The sequence below is a fragment of the Microcebus murinus genome, chromosome 5 (assembly GCF_040939455.1).
Source record: "Microcebus murinus isolate Inina chromosome 5, M.murinus_Inina_mat1.0, whole genome shotgun sequence".
Taxonomy (NCBI): domain Eukaryota; kingdom Metazoa; phylum Chordata; class Mammalia; order Primates; family Cheirogaleidae; genus Microcebus; species Microcebus murinus.
Window position 1 is genome coordinate 9,785,886 of NC_134108.1, and position 20,301 is coordinate 9,806,186.

Consider the following 20,301-nt stretch of genomic DNA (forward strand, 5'->3'; position numbering starts at 1 on the left):
AGTATAAGAGTAAATCTACAAAGGACCAGGTAGCAAATTCAGGTGCGATAACAAACATAGCTTTACAGTCCCTATAGTATCAACTTAACCAAGTTAGAGGATAAAATATTTAATAAAAGTAACACTATAAAAATACATGGTATTAGAGCCATAACAATACCAACAAATCATTCTCGGAAACCATAATGATCTTAACAGCGGACAATATATGAAGCGTCCACATAAATAAAAATATATTTGTAAGCCCCACATAGAAATTTTTTACACATGCAAAGTCCTGGTGAAAGAAAAGTGGCACACTAACCTTCATTTAAATAAAGCCAATTTTCATCCTAACAGACTAGGGGTTTTAGGTATACCAGCTAATCTTAAGGTTTGGCCTTTATTCAGGAACTGATATTTCTATGTATTAATACTTACCATAAAACCTGGAAACTTTGCCCTCTAAAAAGAGATTATTAAAATGTGCTTAAAGTGCTACTGAGTCAATCAGCATCTTATTTATCTGTGACTTACAAAAATAGAAAGAAAATACCAATTAGGGTATTTCTTTTTTTTTTACAGCTTCGTAAGAAAATTTACATTATGAACAACCTTAAATGCTCTTGTAAGTAGATAAGGTAAAAATTAAGGAAGACAGTAAGTCATTATACATATACAAAGAGATATAAATAGAATAATTCAGAAAAAAATTTAAACTATTGATGAATGTATTGATTCACTTCCTAAAATACTTACATCCTCTTTTCCAGTAATCAACCTAAAATGCACCAATCCCAGAAGCAAACTTTTCAGTTAGTTTTCTGGGACTACAACACATCATTCCATCCCTAATTATGCTGTAGAGTTAGCTGAATATCAACTATCCATTCCAATGCAGATCCATGACAAGAAGCATACATTAGTGACTGATACCGAAGTTTTTCCAGTGGATATGAAGAAAGCAGTACACTAAATCCATATCAAATTACAGCAAAATTTTCAACCTGTGTCACAGTATAAATCACCAGTCAATAACAAATCTACAAAGCTGGGCTTCTCCAAAAACACTAAAAACTGGTGAAAAGAAGTGGAATTCACTATCTACCTGCTTCCTGCGAGTCAACTGAAATTCCATAAAACCACAAGCCAATTCCCAAATATTCAGTAAATGCTGCATTAACAGCATGCATGTGTGTCATACACAGACACACAAACTACATACTCACCAACCTGCAAATTATCTAAAGAAAAAAGCTTACAGCATAAAATACAGAATCCATTACCTTTTTCCTTCCTTCAAAACCAAATACGTAAGCATTGAATAAGCCAATACAACTAAAATAAAGAACACAGTAAGATTTCACCCTCTCCCACCATAAAAATAAAAACTATAAAAATTAGTCAAAAACATGTCCATCAGTTTCAAAGACAGTCCACATCCTGTGGCCATCACTTACCTTCTTCTTAAGGCTGCATATACATTAAAATGGTATGATATTCATGCCCCATGTCATGTATAATAGTCACTACAAATGCTTGTTCTCAAAAGTTTAGAAGTAATATAATAAATCTTACTTAATGCAAACATAATTGAAATTAAAATTAAAATCATGGCTATCCTGAACTCCTATCTTAAACATTCTTAATAGAAATTAACCAATAACAATAATTCTTCAAATCAAAATATTTTAATAAGAAAGTAAATGTATACAAAAATAATGTAAAAATATTTGTACTAATTTATACTTTTAGTAAATAAAGAAAACCACATTTAAATTAGGTTCCCTCTTTAAAAAAAAAAAAAAAAGGCATGGCATGATAACCCATACTGTAACCACTACTCTAATCAATAGACACCTGGTTACCATACACTATTTGCTGGTGGAAATACTTTACAAACTGCTTTGTCAAATTTTAAACTAAAATACTTTCTTTTAGATAATTTCTCATTACATAAATACAACATTCCAGAAGATTTTCAAATCACTATCAGATTTTTTATCTCATCATTTATATATTTTGCAAAGTAAAAATTTAAGTTTCAACTCACACATAGACACCTCTGTTCTGTATCACTACCAAAAAAGCAAAAACCTAAAGAAAATGTAATTGTACAACAGCAATAATTGCCTGCACAAAAACCAACCATTCATTAAAACCTTTCAAATCACATCTGGACTCTGCAACAGAGATACATACAAATGAAACAGACTTATCCAAGACTACACAGAGCTCCTGACAACTAAGCCTAAAATAATTAATAAATTGCAAAATATACGTGAAATGTAGAAACTTCTCTCCTGCATTGTGATACAAAGTAGAACAAACAGAAACAACAGCTCTTTCTAAAAATCTTTAACTCATTACTTTTCCAAATCAGCACATTAATGTCTTACTGGTAAGCTTGATGGTCTTTCTTGTTGTATTAAGTTCAAGTCTTCATGTTTTGGTTTTCCGGGGGCCAGAGGAGGTTGAGACCTAGTTCCATAGCCTTCCTGAGACATGTCCTACACAAATACAAATACAAAAAGAAGCACTTCATAAATATGTCAATGACATAAGCTTCTTCAGTAACAAAAATGAAGCAAAGGCTTATCACAAACTATCAACTAATGTTATTGATACATTTTAGCAGACAGATATATATATATATATATATATAATTATGATTTAACACATTATCAAAAGCAAAATTGTTTTAAAAAGCAGTGAATCACCAATAGCAGAAGTATATATGTACATAAAGTTAAAAATTAAATTTATTATGAGACCATACAAACTAAGTACTGTATTTGAGTTTCGCAGGAAGATGACTAAGTCAGTAAAAAATGGGGAAGAAGGTCAGCTGTAGCCAAAGTGTCTCTGAAACCAGAGCAAACCAAAAGCTCCTTTCATTGTTGTATTCTGATTTTGTTTAGTTTAATTCTGATTTTAGTTAGGCTGCCTTTAATGTTACTTCAAACAATTTAAATAACTAATGAAAGCTTTATTATCAACAGAATCTTAATATGCCTTCTCAATTACCCACGATACAGCATAAATTTGTATTAAGCTCACAGAATCCTGGGGTTTCTATGAAACCAATAAACACGTATGTATAGGTCTCCATATGTTCACATGGCATAGTTTTTAGAAAACCATAATAAAAAATAAAACAACAATAGGGAACAAAACATATCCCAAAAGACCTGAATTAGGACAAGAAACTTAACATTAACACCGCCTTTCTGGCATCTTTCCAGGAGATATTCTATGCGGTTTTAGCATTGTGCTAAGATAGTATTATATAACCTAAATACCTCACCATTACCACATTTACTGTATACCAGATCTCTAGCTGCTTAATGATTTATGTTCAGCTACTAAACATTCTACCATCATTTGCACCTGAAGTCAAATAGCAGGACAGAATGTTAAATACTTATTATAGCATGTCTCAATTGGCACTGAAAGTTGAAGAACCAGTTTGTAATTGGAGAGAAAAAAAAGAATGGAAAACATTGCTTTAAAATAAAATTCTCTCCCTTTCCTTGCAGTTCAAATATGTGTTGGCACTAAAGAAACATGATATACAAGTTCTACTTCTGTTAAATCCCTAAAATATTACTTTAAAAATTAATATTTATTAGTTGAAACCCTATAAAAAGCTTCCAATGTCCCACCCCTTTCTAACACAGTATACACTTAAAATACATGGCTTCTTAAGCCAAGAAACTTTGGACCTGGTACTACAAAGTACACAAGCTGTGCAAACTAGATTTAACTAGCCGAGTGTGGGTGCAACCTGCCTTTATAAACAGGCTGTGAAATAAAGGAGCATGCCAGCAATACAGCATTTTCACATACAACTATTCTTTACTTTAATCTCCACCCGCACCCCAAAAATTTAAGCAGATATTTAACCTATAATAGTAATATATAACACTCAGTCAATACTATACTTTTGTAAGCAAATTCAATCCCAATTGTATAGGTTTTTATTTGATAACAATAAAAATAAGGTAAGAGTAAGCACATGCAATCCAAGGATACTTAAAAGGGTAGCTCTTCAGTCTGGTTGCCAGCAGAGGGTAACAATTAGGCTTGTGGGGGACAAAAGCACAGGCTAAGAGATTATTACCACTCTCACCACCACCCCTCCTCCAGCACCATGTTTCTTCCAGATCCTAGACTTCCACTTGTCACATGGACTTCCCGCTGGGTGCCCTGTAGGTTCCTTTCCATAAACAGCAAGGATTTCAAATTAAGTAGGGCAAAAGGCCTCCATTCAGGGGCCTTCACCCTGTTACAAAAAAGCACAAAGGTGCAGGACAGCCTCACAATGGGTGAACAAAGGAGCAGACCCTGCCTCCTCCTCAAACACGTGCACACACACAGTTTATGGGCAGTGCTTAGACACTTTTTTTGTTAAAGTAAACTTCAGTTAGGAAAGAGTAAACAGGCTCACGGGCCCTATGCTTATTACTCATTTATCTTACAATTCTTTTTATTTTTTTCTTCTTAGCTAAATGGACTGCTTTTTAAAGGAGCTGAAAAAGACCACTTCAATTACAGTGGATACACATTTTGATTTAGATATCACAATCCCCCACCCCTCAAATAAGCAACTCTGAACAGACTAAGAAAGCTATCAGAAAAATGTATTATGACGTTACATTTCACTTTTTCAGGCTTTAAAGTTCAGAACGATTAGATTCCACCAAAATCTCAAATACTATTCCTAACCACAGAAGCTTTCAATTATTAAATATAGTTGTAAATAAAATCAAAACAAAATTTTCTGAGAATCCCTGAAAAGGGAACTTGTTCTGACTCAGTTTATGTTTGAACATAAGGATTCACTTAACAAAGAGAGCACAAAGAAAAGGTACCAAGTTATACCTATAACAATCATTACCTATATATAACTTACCATAGGACTATGAAGTCTGTTTGGCTGGTCTAATAAAATACAAAAGTTATATCCCACAACAAACTTTAGCTTTTTCAACTTAAAAGCTATATTTATTTTTTGGTTTTGTTATGCACTTATTTTCATCTTAAGAAGTGTAAACAGAAATAACTAAGGTAACAGACAATAAGAAAACAATGTCAGTGTCAGAAAACAAAGAATATGTTTAGCATCATTTTATAAACAAATATGCACAGCTTTAAATTTTAAACCATTGTTTCTATCTTTGGTTATTTACACAATTAAGCTAGTATTCACTAGTGTGTAAACAAGTACACACATATAAATAAGTATCACATTTATCTGCCATACATTTAAAAGTCATGCCTCTATAAAAGAAAATCATATTGTAATAATATTGTGTCACGCACAAGAACCAAGATATAAGAATGTGGTTTTCCCTTTCAGAACTGTTTTATCAGTACTAATTTGCTACATTTCACCCACAAACTTTTAATCATTGATGGGCTCTGGTCTTAACCTTCTTTATGTCATAAGTCAAAGGTAAAAAGGAAACCGACTCAACAAAAGTATTAAAAGGGTTTGATGTAGAGGAGTGAGTGTACACATTTTTCCAAAATTTTCACCTAGGTGTTTATTAGGTCATTAAATATGAAATGTTTGATTTCAAATCAAAAGTTTAGTTCATTATATCTCAAACAAAAAGCAGTATAACTAATCAAAGTATGCACCTAAACCATCAACACAGTTTTGCCATCTTAACGGTAGCTTGTTTATGCCAGCAGCAAAGCAGCCTGGAGAGTGAGTGGTGATGAAATCATGAAAGGGGTTTTCCACAGCCTGTTGAGAATTGAATATTTTTCCTTGCAAGAAGTGGTCCAAAGCCTACAAGAAGTGGTACCCGGTTCAAGGTCTGGTGAGTACAGTGGATGATAGAGAGTTTTCAAGGTCAGACTCTACAGTTTGAGCAGCGTTGTTTTTTGCAACATGTGTCTCTATTGACCAATCTTGGCTGCATAATCACAAGCATCCTCACCGTTTCATCTAATTGGTTGCAGCAGACATCCACTGTAGTGGATTGACCAGGTTTCATGAAGCTATAGCAGAGAACACCAGTGCTGGATGACCAAACAGATACCATAGGCTTTTTTTGATGAATATTTGGTTTTGGGTTGTGTTTCAGCACTTCATCTTTATCCAACCATTATGCTGAATGCTTGGCCATTGACAGAAAGAATCCATTTTTCATCACACGTAACAATACAGTATAGAAATATGGTATGCTTTTATGTTATGACAGCAAAGAAAGGCAAGCTTCAGGGCGATTTCTATTTTGACCGTCATTTAAATCATGATGTACCTAAACCATCTGTCCAGCTTCTTATCTTGCTGATTTATTTCCAATAGTCCAATACTGTTGGAATAGTAACATCAAACCTTGCTGCTAATTCATGCGTAGGTTGAGATGGATTCTCTTCCACTACAGCTTTCGGCTCATCATTATCCACCTTGGTCTCAGGTCACCCACGCAGCTCATTTTCAAGATTAAAATCACCAGAAGGGAACTTCTCAAACCATAGACGTACTGTGCATTCATTACCCACATCCTTCCCAAACACTTCACTGATATTTCTAGCTGTCTGTGCAGTACTGGTTCCATGATGGTTGAAAAATAACACAAATTTTTGACTTAATGGTTTCACAAAAGTTGCTGTAAAAAAATTTTTGAAAGATAATCGAAAGCCAAAAACCATGCCTTTGAAATAATGAGGATTTACCTTCATGATAAAAATAAAACAAGAAGTTTCAAAGTGAAATTGTCAGAGATATTAACTGTCAAACTTAGCACATGGGGAAATTGGACATTTCATACTTAATGACCTAGTAATGTATATAGTAGACATTTACTGATCCTACTATGATCATTCCATTTGCCGGGTACATTAATATATCACAGTATGAAACAGGAAAACACTAGTGTCCCACTTCTATTATAAGAAAGGATAAGATAAAGACTACCACAAGGGCCTGGTAGAAAGACCAGGAGCATGAGTGCTTCTGTTTTCTTTTATTATGAAATGAATTAAATATTAATGGAAACATGAGACTTTGAAGAGAATGTCGAAAAACTAAAATGTCAAGGATGCTTTAAAAAAATTAAAACAGAAAACATTCTCATGGTATAAGTTTGAAAGATACCCATTACTGGGCATCTACCCAAAGGAACAAAAGACATTCTATGAAAAAGACATCTGCACTAGCATGTTTATAGCGGCACAATTCACAATTGCAAAGATGTGGAAACAACCCATGTGCCCATCAATACGAGTGAATTAATAAAATGTGGTATATGTATACCACGGAGTTCTACTCAGCCATAAAAAACAATGGGGATCCAGCACCTCTTGTATTATCCTGGATAGAGCTGGAGCCCATTCTACTAAGTGAAGTATCACAAGAATGGAAAAATAAGTACCATACGTACTCACCATCAAATTGGTATTAACTGACTTAACTGACCAACACTTATGCGCACATATAGTAGTAACATTTATTGGGTGCCAGGCAGGTGGGAGGTGGGACAAGGGGATGGGTATATTCACACCTAATGGGTGCAGTGCACACCATCTGGGGGATGGATATGCTTGAAGCTCTGCTTTGGGTGGGGCAAAGGCAATAAATGTAACCCAAACATTTGTACCCCCGTAATAGGATGAAATTAAAAAAAGATACAAAGAAATAATACCTTAATATTTAATATTTTAAGGAAAAGAACTTGAAATTAAAGATAAAAACAAAAAACCCCAAAGAGATAAATAATGAAAGGAAAGATTTCCTCCTTCCCAGGATTCCCTCCACATAGATACTACTGCTAACCATTTATTTATCTTTCCACAATTTTTCAATGTGTTGGCAAGTATAAATGTAGATTTAATTTATTTTGCCTTTATACACAACTGGAGCATATTTTCTATAAATAGCATCATTTTCAGCTCCTTAACAATATATTATAGAGCTCACTCTATATCTGCAACTAAATATCTACTTTATTCTTTTTGTATGGCCATATAATATTGCATTATTTGAAGGTGCCATTACTTATTTAACCATTCCCTTATTGATGTACATTTAGGTTGTTTCCAGTCATTCTCTACTTCATACAGCACTACAGCAAGAATCCTTGTACACACATCTTCATGTGAAATATCTCTGTAGCATAAATCTACAAGCAAAATTTCTGTCAAAAGTTTGATACATTTAAAATTTTGATAGACTGGCAAAGTACTCTTACCAAAAGAATTGTCCATTTACACTAAAAGCCCATCATTTTGGAATAGAATAAAACTTCCTCAAGATGCTTATGTTAGCATCACTATACATCTTACATTAGAAAACGTGACAAAGTAAAAGCAGGGCAGGGGTAGGAGGACTGGGTAGACTGTAACACAAAAAATAATAATTTAAGAACATATGGAGTATAAACCAAATGAAGATGAAGAAACAGATGGGGGAAGGAACACTTCCGGCCTCCACAAACAAATGGCAATGGAACTGAGTGGGATAAGGGAGGATACATGTGGAAGCTAGTAAAAGGTTGTCTCAAAAGTCCAACACAGAGCTTCAGGTTGGAAGCAAAAAGCAACAGGGAGCCACAATGACTTCTGGGTCTGAAATACATGATGATTCTCATGCTACATAAGAAAAGTTATTCCAATCATCACATGAAGCACAGATGTTCCAGGGAGAGAGTGAAGGTGGCCATTTGAATTATCACTGCAATAATCCAGAGTGAGGGGATGAGGATTTGAGTAGTCTTAGAAAATCTGGTGTTGTCTAGGTCAGAACAATGTCTTACTCCTTTTCTCTTCATGCTTTGGAAATGTATATCATCAATTAAGGGAAAATAGAAAGCATCCTGGCATACAAGGCTGGTAGATAGGAGGGTGGGACCACCTCCACAGGGAGAATGCCTGCAGGCCACAGGGGGCTGCCCTGGTCCCAGAGATCACCTCAGCTGGAGAAATGCAGTGTGCTATTGATCTCCCCTGTGTTTTTATTTGTAGATACATAAATTTAAAATGTCTTTTCCAAAAAGAAAGCAATATAACTATTGACATATAGACATATGTTAATGGCACACTCACCCCCTGCCATCTCAGGAAAGCCACAACAGAAACCAAGAGGTGACTGTGACAGGTACTATGAACAGTTCTTCCTAATAAGAACCCACAAGATAGCTCCCATTATTACCTTGTTTTACCTCCTTTTGTTACCTTGAGAAAACAAACACCTAAGTAACTTACACAGGTAGTTTATGATCACTATGAGTATCTCAAAGAGAAGGGCATATCATCATTTCCACAAAAACTGTATTTTAACAACTGGAGGCTACAAGCACTGTTATTATATATAAAAGATTTAATATAATTTTAATTTTTAAGGTATTATGCTATACTTTCATATATTCTAAATTCTCTTTTAAAAATTATAATCTTAAGTGTATTAGACCCACAGTTTAAAAACATTCAATTCCAATATCATGAATAAACAAGAAATAGTGAAATGAAAAATTCCCCTCCATAATCTTGAATGGAAAGCCATTCTCCCTACCACTCGTTGTCATCAAATAGTCACTAAAAAACCACATGCTGAGGAGAGGCAAGACAAAGAGGCCAAACAGCCCACCAGATTCTGTTCTTGAAGACTCTCTAGTGGCTGTTTCTTTCTGCCTGGCCCCTATAAGAAGTGGGGTCCCTCAGGTCTTTACCCAGAGACTCCAGTGACTCTTGCCTGGCAGTGATTCCAAATCTCTACTTGAAGTCCCACATCTCGTGAGTGCATTACAAGTATCTGTACCTGTAGGGAGAGGGCCTTGCACTCATCATGTCAAGAAAAGCCTCTCCTAACCATCCCAGGAACCTGCTCTTTCCCCTTGGCTCCCCTCCTCACCAAGGCCTCAGCACGCAAATGGGAATTCTCAGAGCTGCCCCACACCTTATCATCTATTCCGAATCCAGACATGTCTGACGCATCACCAAACCCAAATCAGTCCAGTGCACCTGCTTCATCCTTGAGCTGAAGGCCAGCACCTGCAGCCGGTGCTTTCCAGAGCAGCCTCGTGCCTCCTGGGCCGCCCCTGCCCATGTCCTGGAATACTCCTCCTCACTACCAACACAGGAGTCCTCAAACCTTTTAAACAGGAGGCCAGTTCACTGTCCCTCAGACCATTGGAGAGTGCGCACTGTGGGCCTGGGATGAGTCGGCTGCTAAGCAGGACGGGCAGTGGCGGCAAAAACACCCGGCAGGTGGGATAAATGTCCTCAGCAGGTGTCAGGTGGCGCACGGGCCGCAGTTTGAGGATGCCTGAGTCCTACAGGATGAAGTCCAGAGTGCGTGGCTGGGCACACAGCCCTTCAAACACCCTCTGGCCACCACATCAGCTTCACCTCCGGCTGGCCCAGGGCCCGCTGCAAGTGCTCAGCTTCAGCCTCTCAGCTGCTTGCAGGCCACAAGCCCCTGCCCCTCCAGGCCTCTGTGCCTGCAGCTCTCTCGCCCGCTTCAAGTAGATGTTCTTCCTTCTCCTGTGTCTGCAAAATACCTGGTTGTTCTCAAGTTCCTGCTAGAAATTAACCCCACCACTTTGAAAACAACTACCTCAAAGAAACTTCAAATGGACTCCTGTTAAAGAACTTACAATGCTATATTTTAACTATTTGTTGTATATCTCCCAAACTGAACTCTTAATTTCCCTAAAGGAAGGATGCTGTCCTCTTGGATTCCCAGTGCCTAGCACTGATAGGTATCAAATAAAAGCTGTGAAAGACTGACAAACAGCTTCTAAGAGCTTACATTTAGAATTAGACACCACAAAACAAAAATAAAAGTAGGAGGACAAACACAAAACTGAATAAAACTTGGGCACATTTCCAAGAATATTTATGATGTTAACAGCTACCCCACCTGGTAGCAATGTGCTACAAAACACATTTTGCTGTTTGTTACTGGCAATCTTGAAGCAAAAGGATGAATGTAAAATAATACAATAAAACTATACTAGAAACTAAGACTGTGCAGAGCATAAATGATGCCATCAAAAAGCATTCTATGCCTCCCAATGAACAGATCAGCAATGAAGTACTCTGCCAAAAGAAAAAAAAAAGATAATGAGCTTGATAAAGCCAATGGGTCAAAGTACCAATTCATAGGAACTAAAATGGATGAAGGAACTTGTTAAACCACAGTGAATCAATTAGTAAATCCTAGGTTGTGGGAATCTCTACTAGACAAGATGATCCAGTTTCTTCAACAAATAAATGGCAATAGAAAAAAAGAAAAAAAAAGAGGAAGACAGAGAAGGACATGGAGGAAAATTCATGACATGAAGATATTAAATATATCAACCAATTCTAAGATTGGACTTTATTTGGATCCTGATTCAAATTACCCCACAAAAACACGTTTTCATTTATGACACTATTAGAAATTTGAACACCGGAAAATTGATATGAATAAATTATGCTTTAAATGTGGTAATTGTACTACTTTTTTAAAACGTCCTTTATCTTTTAGAGCTATATTGTGAAATATTTACTGATTAAATAATAAAATGTCTGTGATTTACTTCAAAGTAATACCAAGGCTGTGGGTGAGGAAGAAGAGGATATGGATGAAACAGGACCAGCCACATAACTGTTGAAAGCACCGTGACGCATGTATGGGGTTCATTATACTACTAACTGCTTCTGTTTATGTTTGAACATTTCCACTTAAATGAAATTAAATCAAGTTAATGGTGTGAAAGACTACTTCAGGAATCCAGAAGTGGGACTGAGGCCCCCTCTGTCTTTTATCTGGAAAACTATATGAAAACTACGATAACTTTCTAATGGTTTTCAACAACCCAACTCTGTGAAAACACATTAAACAAAGATCCTTCAATTTTTCAGTTTCTAAACACCCCTCCATTTTTATCCTTAACGTGTTGGCTACACTACTTAATCCCAATGCTTAGCTGCCTTAAACAACAAAATCCTCTCCATAATCTTAATCAAATTAACTTTAACAATTTCATTTTCCCCCTAGGTCCCCAAAGTAAAACCTACTCTTCTTTATTGACTCAGAGATATATCATCTCTGATCTCAGCTCAAGGTGCTCTCCCAGCCTAAATCTGACATTCTAACCCTTGCCTCAGCCCTACCTCTTACAGGCCAAGTTTCCTATTTCCCCAAACTCCAAAAAGACGTTTGTAGTCACTAGATCTCTTCTGACGCCCTAGACCCTTTGAGTCAGACAAACCAAAATTCAAACTCCAATTTCATTATTCACCAGCTGCGTGACCCTGAACAGCTCAGTTCCCACCCTACGCAGAGGCACTGGGCAGAGCCGGCTGTGCAGATGAGTGTCTACCCCACTGGCGCCCGTCTGGCTTAGGCTCGTGGTGCTCAGAGAATGGGGTGAACGGGTCTCATCTGTATCATAGTGAGTACTGCTCACCATCTGTTTGGAAGAATAGTAACTCACTTCTTCCTAGCCCACATCTATACCTTCCCCTACTCTAAAGATCTTTTGGTCTAGATAAAAATCACATGCCCAAAGCATAAATGGTGAGTTTTTTTACTGCTGTTAATTCTACAGGTTATAATTCAAAGCTTAAAACCCTATTCCCTCCACTATAATGCATATATTGATCAGCACAAAGGCTAGTCAGCATATTTATTTTCTATCAATTTAAACAAATAATTATTACCAGAATTTTAAAAAGCCATTCTAGAAAAAAGATAAGGCTTGCACAAAGTACTTTATGATACTTGCTCGATTATGAGTCTTTACTGACAGCAGACTCCTCACTACGAATGCCACCATCCATAAGAATGCTGCCAGGGCCGGGGACTTACCTGTGAAACAGGGCCCTGCAGTCCCCATACCTGCAGTAAAGATGAGCGTAGCCCACTGGGGGCAAAGAGCAGCACAACACCGAGGGCAGCATCTCCCTGAGCCAGACAGGTCAGAGGCCTGGAGGCTGTTACCTCGGCATTCAAGACCTAAGAAAAGCTTTGTAATTTGTTTTCTTTCAGTTTCCTTAAGAACTTCTCCCTAAACTAACAGAGAGCCCAGGGTGAGAAGGGAAGCCACATGGTTGCCTAAAATCACATTTCCTAAAATACCAAAGAGAAACATGAAGATACCAAGACTAAAGACTGAAGTAATTAAGATTTCTAATAATGAATTTATTTTAATAAAGTCACAAAGATAAATGAGCCACAGTAAATGTTCAGGTCTCTGTGCTTTTGGTAGGGAAAAAGTAGTGTATGTAACAATAATAACTTTTTAAGTCTATACAGAATCCAAGACGCTCAGCTCTAGAACTTATTACCTAAAGAATTCCTTTCTTCATCCATAAAACCAAGATATAGTAGTCCCTGCTTATTCATGGTTTAGTTTTCCATGGTTTCACTTACCTATGGTCAACTGCAGTTCTGAAATATTAAAAAACAAATTCCAGAAATAAACAATTCACACATTTTAAATTGCCCACCCAGAACGCGAATCATCCTTTGTCCACCGTATCCACACTGTAGTTGCTACCTGCCCATCAGTCACTTAGTAGTCAGGTCGGAGTTCACATTAACTATCTCTGGATGGCAGTGGTTGTGTTCAAGTCATCCCTATTTTACTTCATAAGCCCCGAACCACAAGAGTAGTGACACTGGTAATTTGGACATGCCAAAGAGAAGCTGTAAAGTGCTTCCTTTAAGCGAAAGTACTTAACTCAATAAGCAAAGAAAAAAACCATATGCTTTGAAGGTTGCTAAGATCTACGGTAAAACTAATCTTCTACCTGCAAACTTGGGAATAAGGAAAAAGGAATGTGTGCACAGGATGTGAAGGGCTGGATACTACATCCAGTTTCTAGCCTCCACTGGGGGGCTTGGACCATATCCCCAACTGGTGGGGGAGACTAGCGGGTAGCACCTAAGATACAGGAACCCACATCCTAAAGTTGTGGTAACGATTATGATACCCTAAGCAATTACCATGTGCCTGGCACAATTTAAGTGTTCCCTAAATGTCAGCTTCCATTATTTGTAGTATTTAAAAACACAGAATAAGAATCAAATGATGTTGATGATAGCAGCAGCTAACAATCACACAGTATTTACTATTGTCAAGCACGTCTCTAAGTGCTTTACTCACATAATAAACTCTCTTAATTTTTGCATTGACCCAATAAAATAAGTACTATTCTACTGATGAAGAAACTGAGACACAGAGGTTGATGACCTGCCAAAATCACTTAGTTGGCAAGTGGTGGAACTAGGATAAGCACCAAGATATTCTTTCTCCAAAGTCTGAGCATTTAACAATGTTCACACCCACCAGATAATGACTAATTTTTGGACCATACCCTACAGCTGATAAATCCCAGCCTGGGGTTGGGGTCCAGGAATATGAAATGGTAACAAACTCCCCAGATTTGATTACAAATTGTGAACACCACTGATTAAACAGTGTCATATTTTCATTAAATTGTGATAATTAAGAGAGTCCTACAACATGGAGTTTTAGGTATTACGCCATTAACTAGTATCTGTAGGACAAAATTTTGCTGTGTCATTAACAAGGGCCAATTCATCAGGCCTTTATGGTTGTAGAGTAGGTAGGTACAGTCTGCCCACCCCTTACCTATCTACTTAGGCCAGGGGCGGGCTTATTTATTTGTGTTGCTGTGGTTGGAGCACAGCTTAAGAAGTTCAGATCAGCAGCACCTCTGAAATGAAGTGATGCTGACACTGGCATCTTGCACTCTGAGGGCTGATTCTTACTGCAAAACCTCAAGCCCCTTCCTCCCTGGACCAACAAGTAGACCACCCCTGGCCCAAGAGCCACAGACCTGGGGGGGGGGGCAGCACAGCCTTCATAAACTACACAAGCAGCCATCAACTCTTCCTACCCACTGTGAGACTGTCACTCAGGGCCTGAATGAATTCTTGACCTGGGGTAAAAAGGACTTTAAAAATATCTCTGCAACTATAGCAATTCTGTGTGATGCTTCTATTTTTCTGGGAGAAGGATCCATAGCTTTCATCACATTCTGAAAGACTCTAGAAAGGTTAAACGGTAAGAAATAACAGAGATAATCAATAATGGGATTCAGCAAAGTGAGATCATAATTTCATAGATTTTAAAATCAGATTAGCTAAAAATAACTGTATACAACATTATAATATTTTGCTAAATAACTTTAATAAAAGTAAAATTACTGAAGGATTTCTAAAAATAACTAAAGAATTTCGAAATATACTGTTAGTGTTTGAAGTAAAAATGTGGCAAAAGCTTGAGTTACCTTAGCACCTGTAGCATAAGGAGTTATCTATGCAGGACATCTAGCGTTATCGCCATACACTTCACTTGGAGGGTCACACAAGGTGTGCAAGTGGCATGGCAAAACCCTGCTGAAACTGAGCTTGTGGGCCCACATGCTGCATGGCCAGGTTCAGTCTTTGTTTTTGCCAAAAAGTAAAGTGCCAGAAAGATACTCTCAAGTTGGCCTTGCTATCTTGTCCCTAAAAGCATGCAGGAAGTCACTCTTAAAAGTTGTCTGATTTCTCTACGAAATGCTTATGGAGGAAAAATTAAAAGAACCAAAGGGAAAAAAGAAAAGCAAGCTAGGGGAAAAAAACATAAGAAACACAGCAAAAGACACTAAAAGGTAGCCAGCTGTAGAAGATTTTGTTGTCTTACCAACACTGCTTTAAATACACAAGACACAAAAAGGATTCTGCTGCTTTTTTTTTTTTACCATGACTGTATATTATTTTTATAACTTAAGAGATTGGATCGTTTGATCTATGAAATTCTCTTTCCTACTCTAGTTATCATTTTAAGAGTACAGACTATGAGAAAAATAATGAAAAATAATAAGAACTCAGCATCCAATTACTATCATCTTTATTAGTCTTCTACAGAATTAGGCCATAGATATCCCTTCTCTAAGAAATACCAGAAAAAGCAGATTTTCTGAATCTTTCAGAGATTCTCATACAGTTTTGAGGAAAAAAAATTATACACACACACACACACACACACATATATTCATCCTGAAGTTAACCAATCCCCTCCTGCTCTTCTATGGGGGGCGGGGGGCAGAAAATGTGAAAACTGCTACTCTCAAGAAAGGATGATACTCCAAATATTTGGCAGCTAGTAAAGCAGTGGGGACACCCCCTGCTATGCAGGACATTAACAGATTGCTAGTGGAATCCTTGGGGTCCTGGAGAGAGCAGGAGTGGCCTCTGCAAGCCTTCTGAGTGCACAAGGGGAGAGCATTTACCAAGCACTCCTGTGGATAAGGACAGTTCACACAGTAGGTCTCCAAGGAGGGTCTCTGAGTTGGCAGCATCCCCATCACTTGGGAACTTACTAGAAATGTAAATTATTAGAACATATCCCAAACTACAGAACCAGAGACTCTGAGGGCAGGGGTCACCAATCTGTGGTTTTAAAAGCCTTCCAGGCCGGGCGCGGTGGCTCACGCCTGTAATCCTAGCTCTTGGGAGGCCGAGGCGGGCGGATTGCTCAAGGTCAGGAGTTCAAAAAACCAGCCTGAGCAAGAGCAAGACCCCGTCTCTACTATAAATAGAAAGAAATTAATTGGCCATCTGATATATATAAAAAATTAGCCGGGCGTGGTGGCGCATGCCTGTAGTCCCAGCTACTAGGGAGGCTGAGGCAGAAGGATCGCTCGAGCCCAGGAGTTTGAGGTTGCTGTGAGCTAGGCTGACGCCACGGCACTCACTCTAGCCTGGACAACAAAGCGAGACTCTGTCTCAAAAAAAAAAAAAAAAGCCTTCCAAATGATTCTAATGTAAGGAAAGTTTGAAAAACACTGGGCTAAGAAATGGAAAGGCCCTTCCTTACCAATAGCTTTCAGGCTTGAATATCCAGAACAAAATGCATTTCTACTGTAAACAGTAATAAAGGAAGACAGTGAACCCTTTAGATTAAAATAAAGTTAGAATAAACCCCAAACCCTACCACATTCAGGCATTACTTGCTATGTGACCTCCTAGGGTTACCAGTAATAAATGAGATAATAAGTATAAGCCACACTAAAAATGCTGGTTAGTATTTCTGCATACCAGTGACTCTGGAACTTTGATATGCATCCAAATTCCCAGAGGCTTCCAAAGAGAACAGTTTTGGGGAAAGAAACCTTACCTGAGTAAAACCCCCCAGGTGATTCCAATGCAGATACCTCTCCTTTTGTTCTCTTAGAAACACACAGATGTGCACTTATCCAAGAGCCCTTCCTTATCCCATTTCTTGACATGGTCCACCTCTCACTACCCTAGGCTAATACGAAGAGACATGAAACCATTCCTCAGCCTAAAAGCCTCACACTTTGGGGAAAACCAGCCAGTGAACTATGGCTGGTCCTATTCTTTTCTTTCCAACAAAAAATCTGACCACTGCCCACACTGGCAAATTATGAAAGTAATACTATGTTCTAGACATCTGCAGATATTCTTCCACTGGAATACAACATACATAGAGCTTGTTACTCTATAAAGATTTTTTAAAATCAAAGCAATTGATGAAGGAAGAACTTTAATGTATATAAATTATGTTTTATTTTTTATACTTTATTTTTTACTATACTTTATTTTATACTATATTTTTATACTTTAACTTATTGAAATGAGCATTTTAAAGGCAAATGAAAGCAGCTGAGAGTAGCAAAAAACAATCTCCCTTGTGTCAGAATATAAATATATCAAGGAAAGAGGAGAGAATTGTATGAATGAATAATGAGCCACGATGTTTTGTTTTAACTGCATTCTCTTCTCATCAGCAGTGGGGGCAGGGGCAGGTAAGAGAGAAGAGGAGATTGTCAGGCCTGAGGGAGCCAAAGCGGTACAAAGAGGAACCACTCTTCTCAGGGAACCCCAATTCTCCACAATGTCCTGGTTTAAAGATAAAGGCTCCCTCCTTCCAGCCACTGAGTGGTGGTCCTCCAGACTAAGAACTATAGACCAACGCGCAAGTCCACCCATGTGTCAGGACATCTGGTTCAACTCAGTAAATCGTCTTCCGTTACCAGAGATAGTGATGGAGAGGGGATGACCCCGTGAAGAGCTCACTTATGATTACAATTGGGTTAGAAACACAACTGCTCTTTAGACTAAACCCTGCTGTACATGGACATGAAGTTTTTCTTTAGCCTTTGGTGAAATACACCTTGAACAACATAAGTTTTCCTTTTTTGTCTCCATGGGAGACAGTCACGACTAGCTGAGGTCGCTTCCAAACAGGCCTGATTCTGGTCTGACGGAGGCCAGGAGGAGGCTGCCCACATGCCCCGGGCCTGCCGGGCTTCTAGGCTGCTCTTCTCAGAAGCCTTCCATCCCCTTTCTAAGGTAAGAATTGAAAATACGGCTATTACGGTATTATTCCTCACTTCTTGGTTTTGTTTCCCTTTAACTCCAGTACTAGAAAGAAAAAAAAAAAACATTTTCAATATGTTAAACATGAAAATGAATAAATAGCATTATCAAGTTATAATAAAATACAACTAGATTCCCAATTATACTTCAAAACACTAAAAAAACCACAAAAAAAGAATAGAAAAATTTCCATTAAAAGCCAAAAATGCTTTAATACTGGAGGGATACGTACAAAACCTAAGACTTTTTATCTTACTTTTCTCTACTGCTCTTAAATAATAGCAAAGGCCTAGGCAGACATAGTTGGAACTAACTATACAATCACCCTGATTTTTATAGCAATTAAGAAAAACCAATTCATGCCAAATGACATTCTAACATTCTCAAAATGCTGTTTTCTTCATTCTTTTACATGTTTTTTTTACTATTTTTTTAATTTAAGAAGCTTTCAGGAACCACCACCAAAATAGGCACACACACACACACACACACACACACACACACACACACACACACACACTCGATCATTCTATATCAACTGAAAGTTTTAAAGCAGCAAATTACATCTATGTTCAAAATTAGTGCTGAGCTTTTACTATACTAGCTATTCCTCCTAAAGGAGGAAAAAGGAGCAGAAAGAAAGGAAAGTTACTACTCTCTCATTCCATTCATCCAGTGGACATCCTGGGAGAGCTAGCTAGCACACACAGGCTCCCAGAACCGGCCCCTTCACAGCCTTAGGAGCCCCAGGTCAACATCTAGAATTCAGTTTAAGAGTGGTCCTTGCTCAGCCTCAAAGTGACTTAAAGGAAATTTCCCCTAGCAATTGTTCAAAACCTAAGACAACTGCAAATAGGGTAAGTAAGAAGAAGGAAATTCAAAATTCAAACATAACCCAAGGCTTCATTAATAATGTCCTTTAAAACAAAGAACAGTGTTTATCAACCCACATTCCAATAGTTTTATTATCAAGTTAATTAACAGATTCCTCTGTTAATATCTAAAACCTAAGTAATTAATGGCAATGAACTATAAATGTCCTTGTCTTTGCTCTTATAATAAAATCTTATAAAACAAATGAAATGAGCACTTCAGTGACTTTACACAGGCCTTGTAAGGTTAATTTTCCCTAAAAGCTGTAACAGTGGCTTATAAATTAACTTTCTGTCATATAAATAAGAAACAGATTCAAATAATTATTAATAACAATCACAAAATGTTTACACTACAATGGATCATAGCCACTATGCTTAATGTGACCTCTGAGTACCTTCAATAGCTTATTTTGGTGGGATGTTTTTACAAGTTTAATTCAGAAATGTTATTTCATTACATTTTTAGCTTTTAAAAATATATTTTTTCTAACTTAAGCCCCTTCAAAATACTTTATGTTGATTATGATGGATATTTCATATTAAATAATTCTAAAATATTTTACCCTCATGTTCTAATGCTGTTTTATTCCTTTCAAAATGATTGTCCACTTGCCAAATACTTTAAGTGCACTGTATTTCCTTTTGAAAAATGCTACGAAGACATATTAAGAAAGCGATATCTTAGAAAACATAATTTAAATACCTATGTCTACTTACTCATATATAAGTGGATTTAGACTGCCACTTGGTTCAACTATCAAGTGATCTACTGTTTGAAGTAAACTGCTTAAGCTAGTATTATTTTCTGTTTTAGAAAATAAATATTGAGCAGTAAATAACCTTTTATTTCATTTTTAAGCATTGAGGAAAAGCAATGTAAGTCACCAGTTCCCATTCTAATGAATATATTCCTTCTAAAATGACCCTGACTATTAACTGTCTAGTTTAGTATCATTCAGGGATGGGTACTACTTCTGTTCTCATTAATAAAGAATTGGACCTACCCAAGGATTATTTCTTCTCTCATCAGCAACTCTTACTCATCCTTCAAGACCTCCTCTGAGATACCTTTATCAACGTCCTCTC

At 37.3% G+C, this 20,301-nt stretch overlaps 1 protein-coding gene across 9 annotated transcripts in view; it reads right to left on the reverse strand.

The window, feature by feature from the left end:
* Window positions 1–20,301, reverse strand: part of ARID1B (AT-rich interaction domain 1B) — a 400,901-nt gene that overhangs the window by 251,123 nt on the left and 129,477 nt on the right. For all 9 annotated transcript variants that reach the window (XM_076002847.1, XM_076002846.1, XM_076002845.1 and 6 more), the window contains exon 4: window positions 2,379–2,489. In XM_076002847.1, the coding sequence (XP_075858962.1) occupies window positions 2,379–2,489 (111 nt within the window). The remainder of the gene's footprint in view (window positions 1–2,378; window positions 2,490–20,301) is intronic.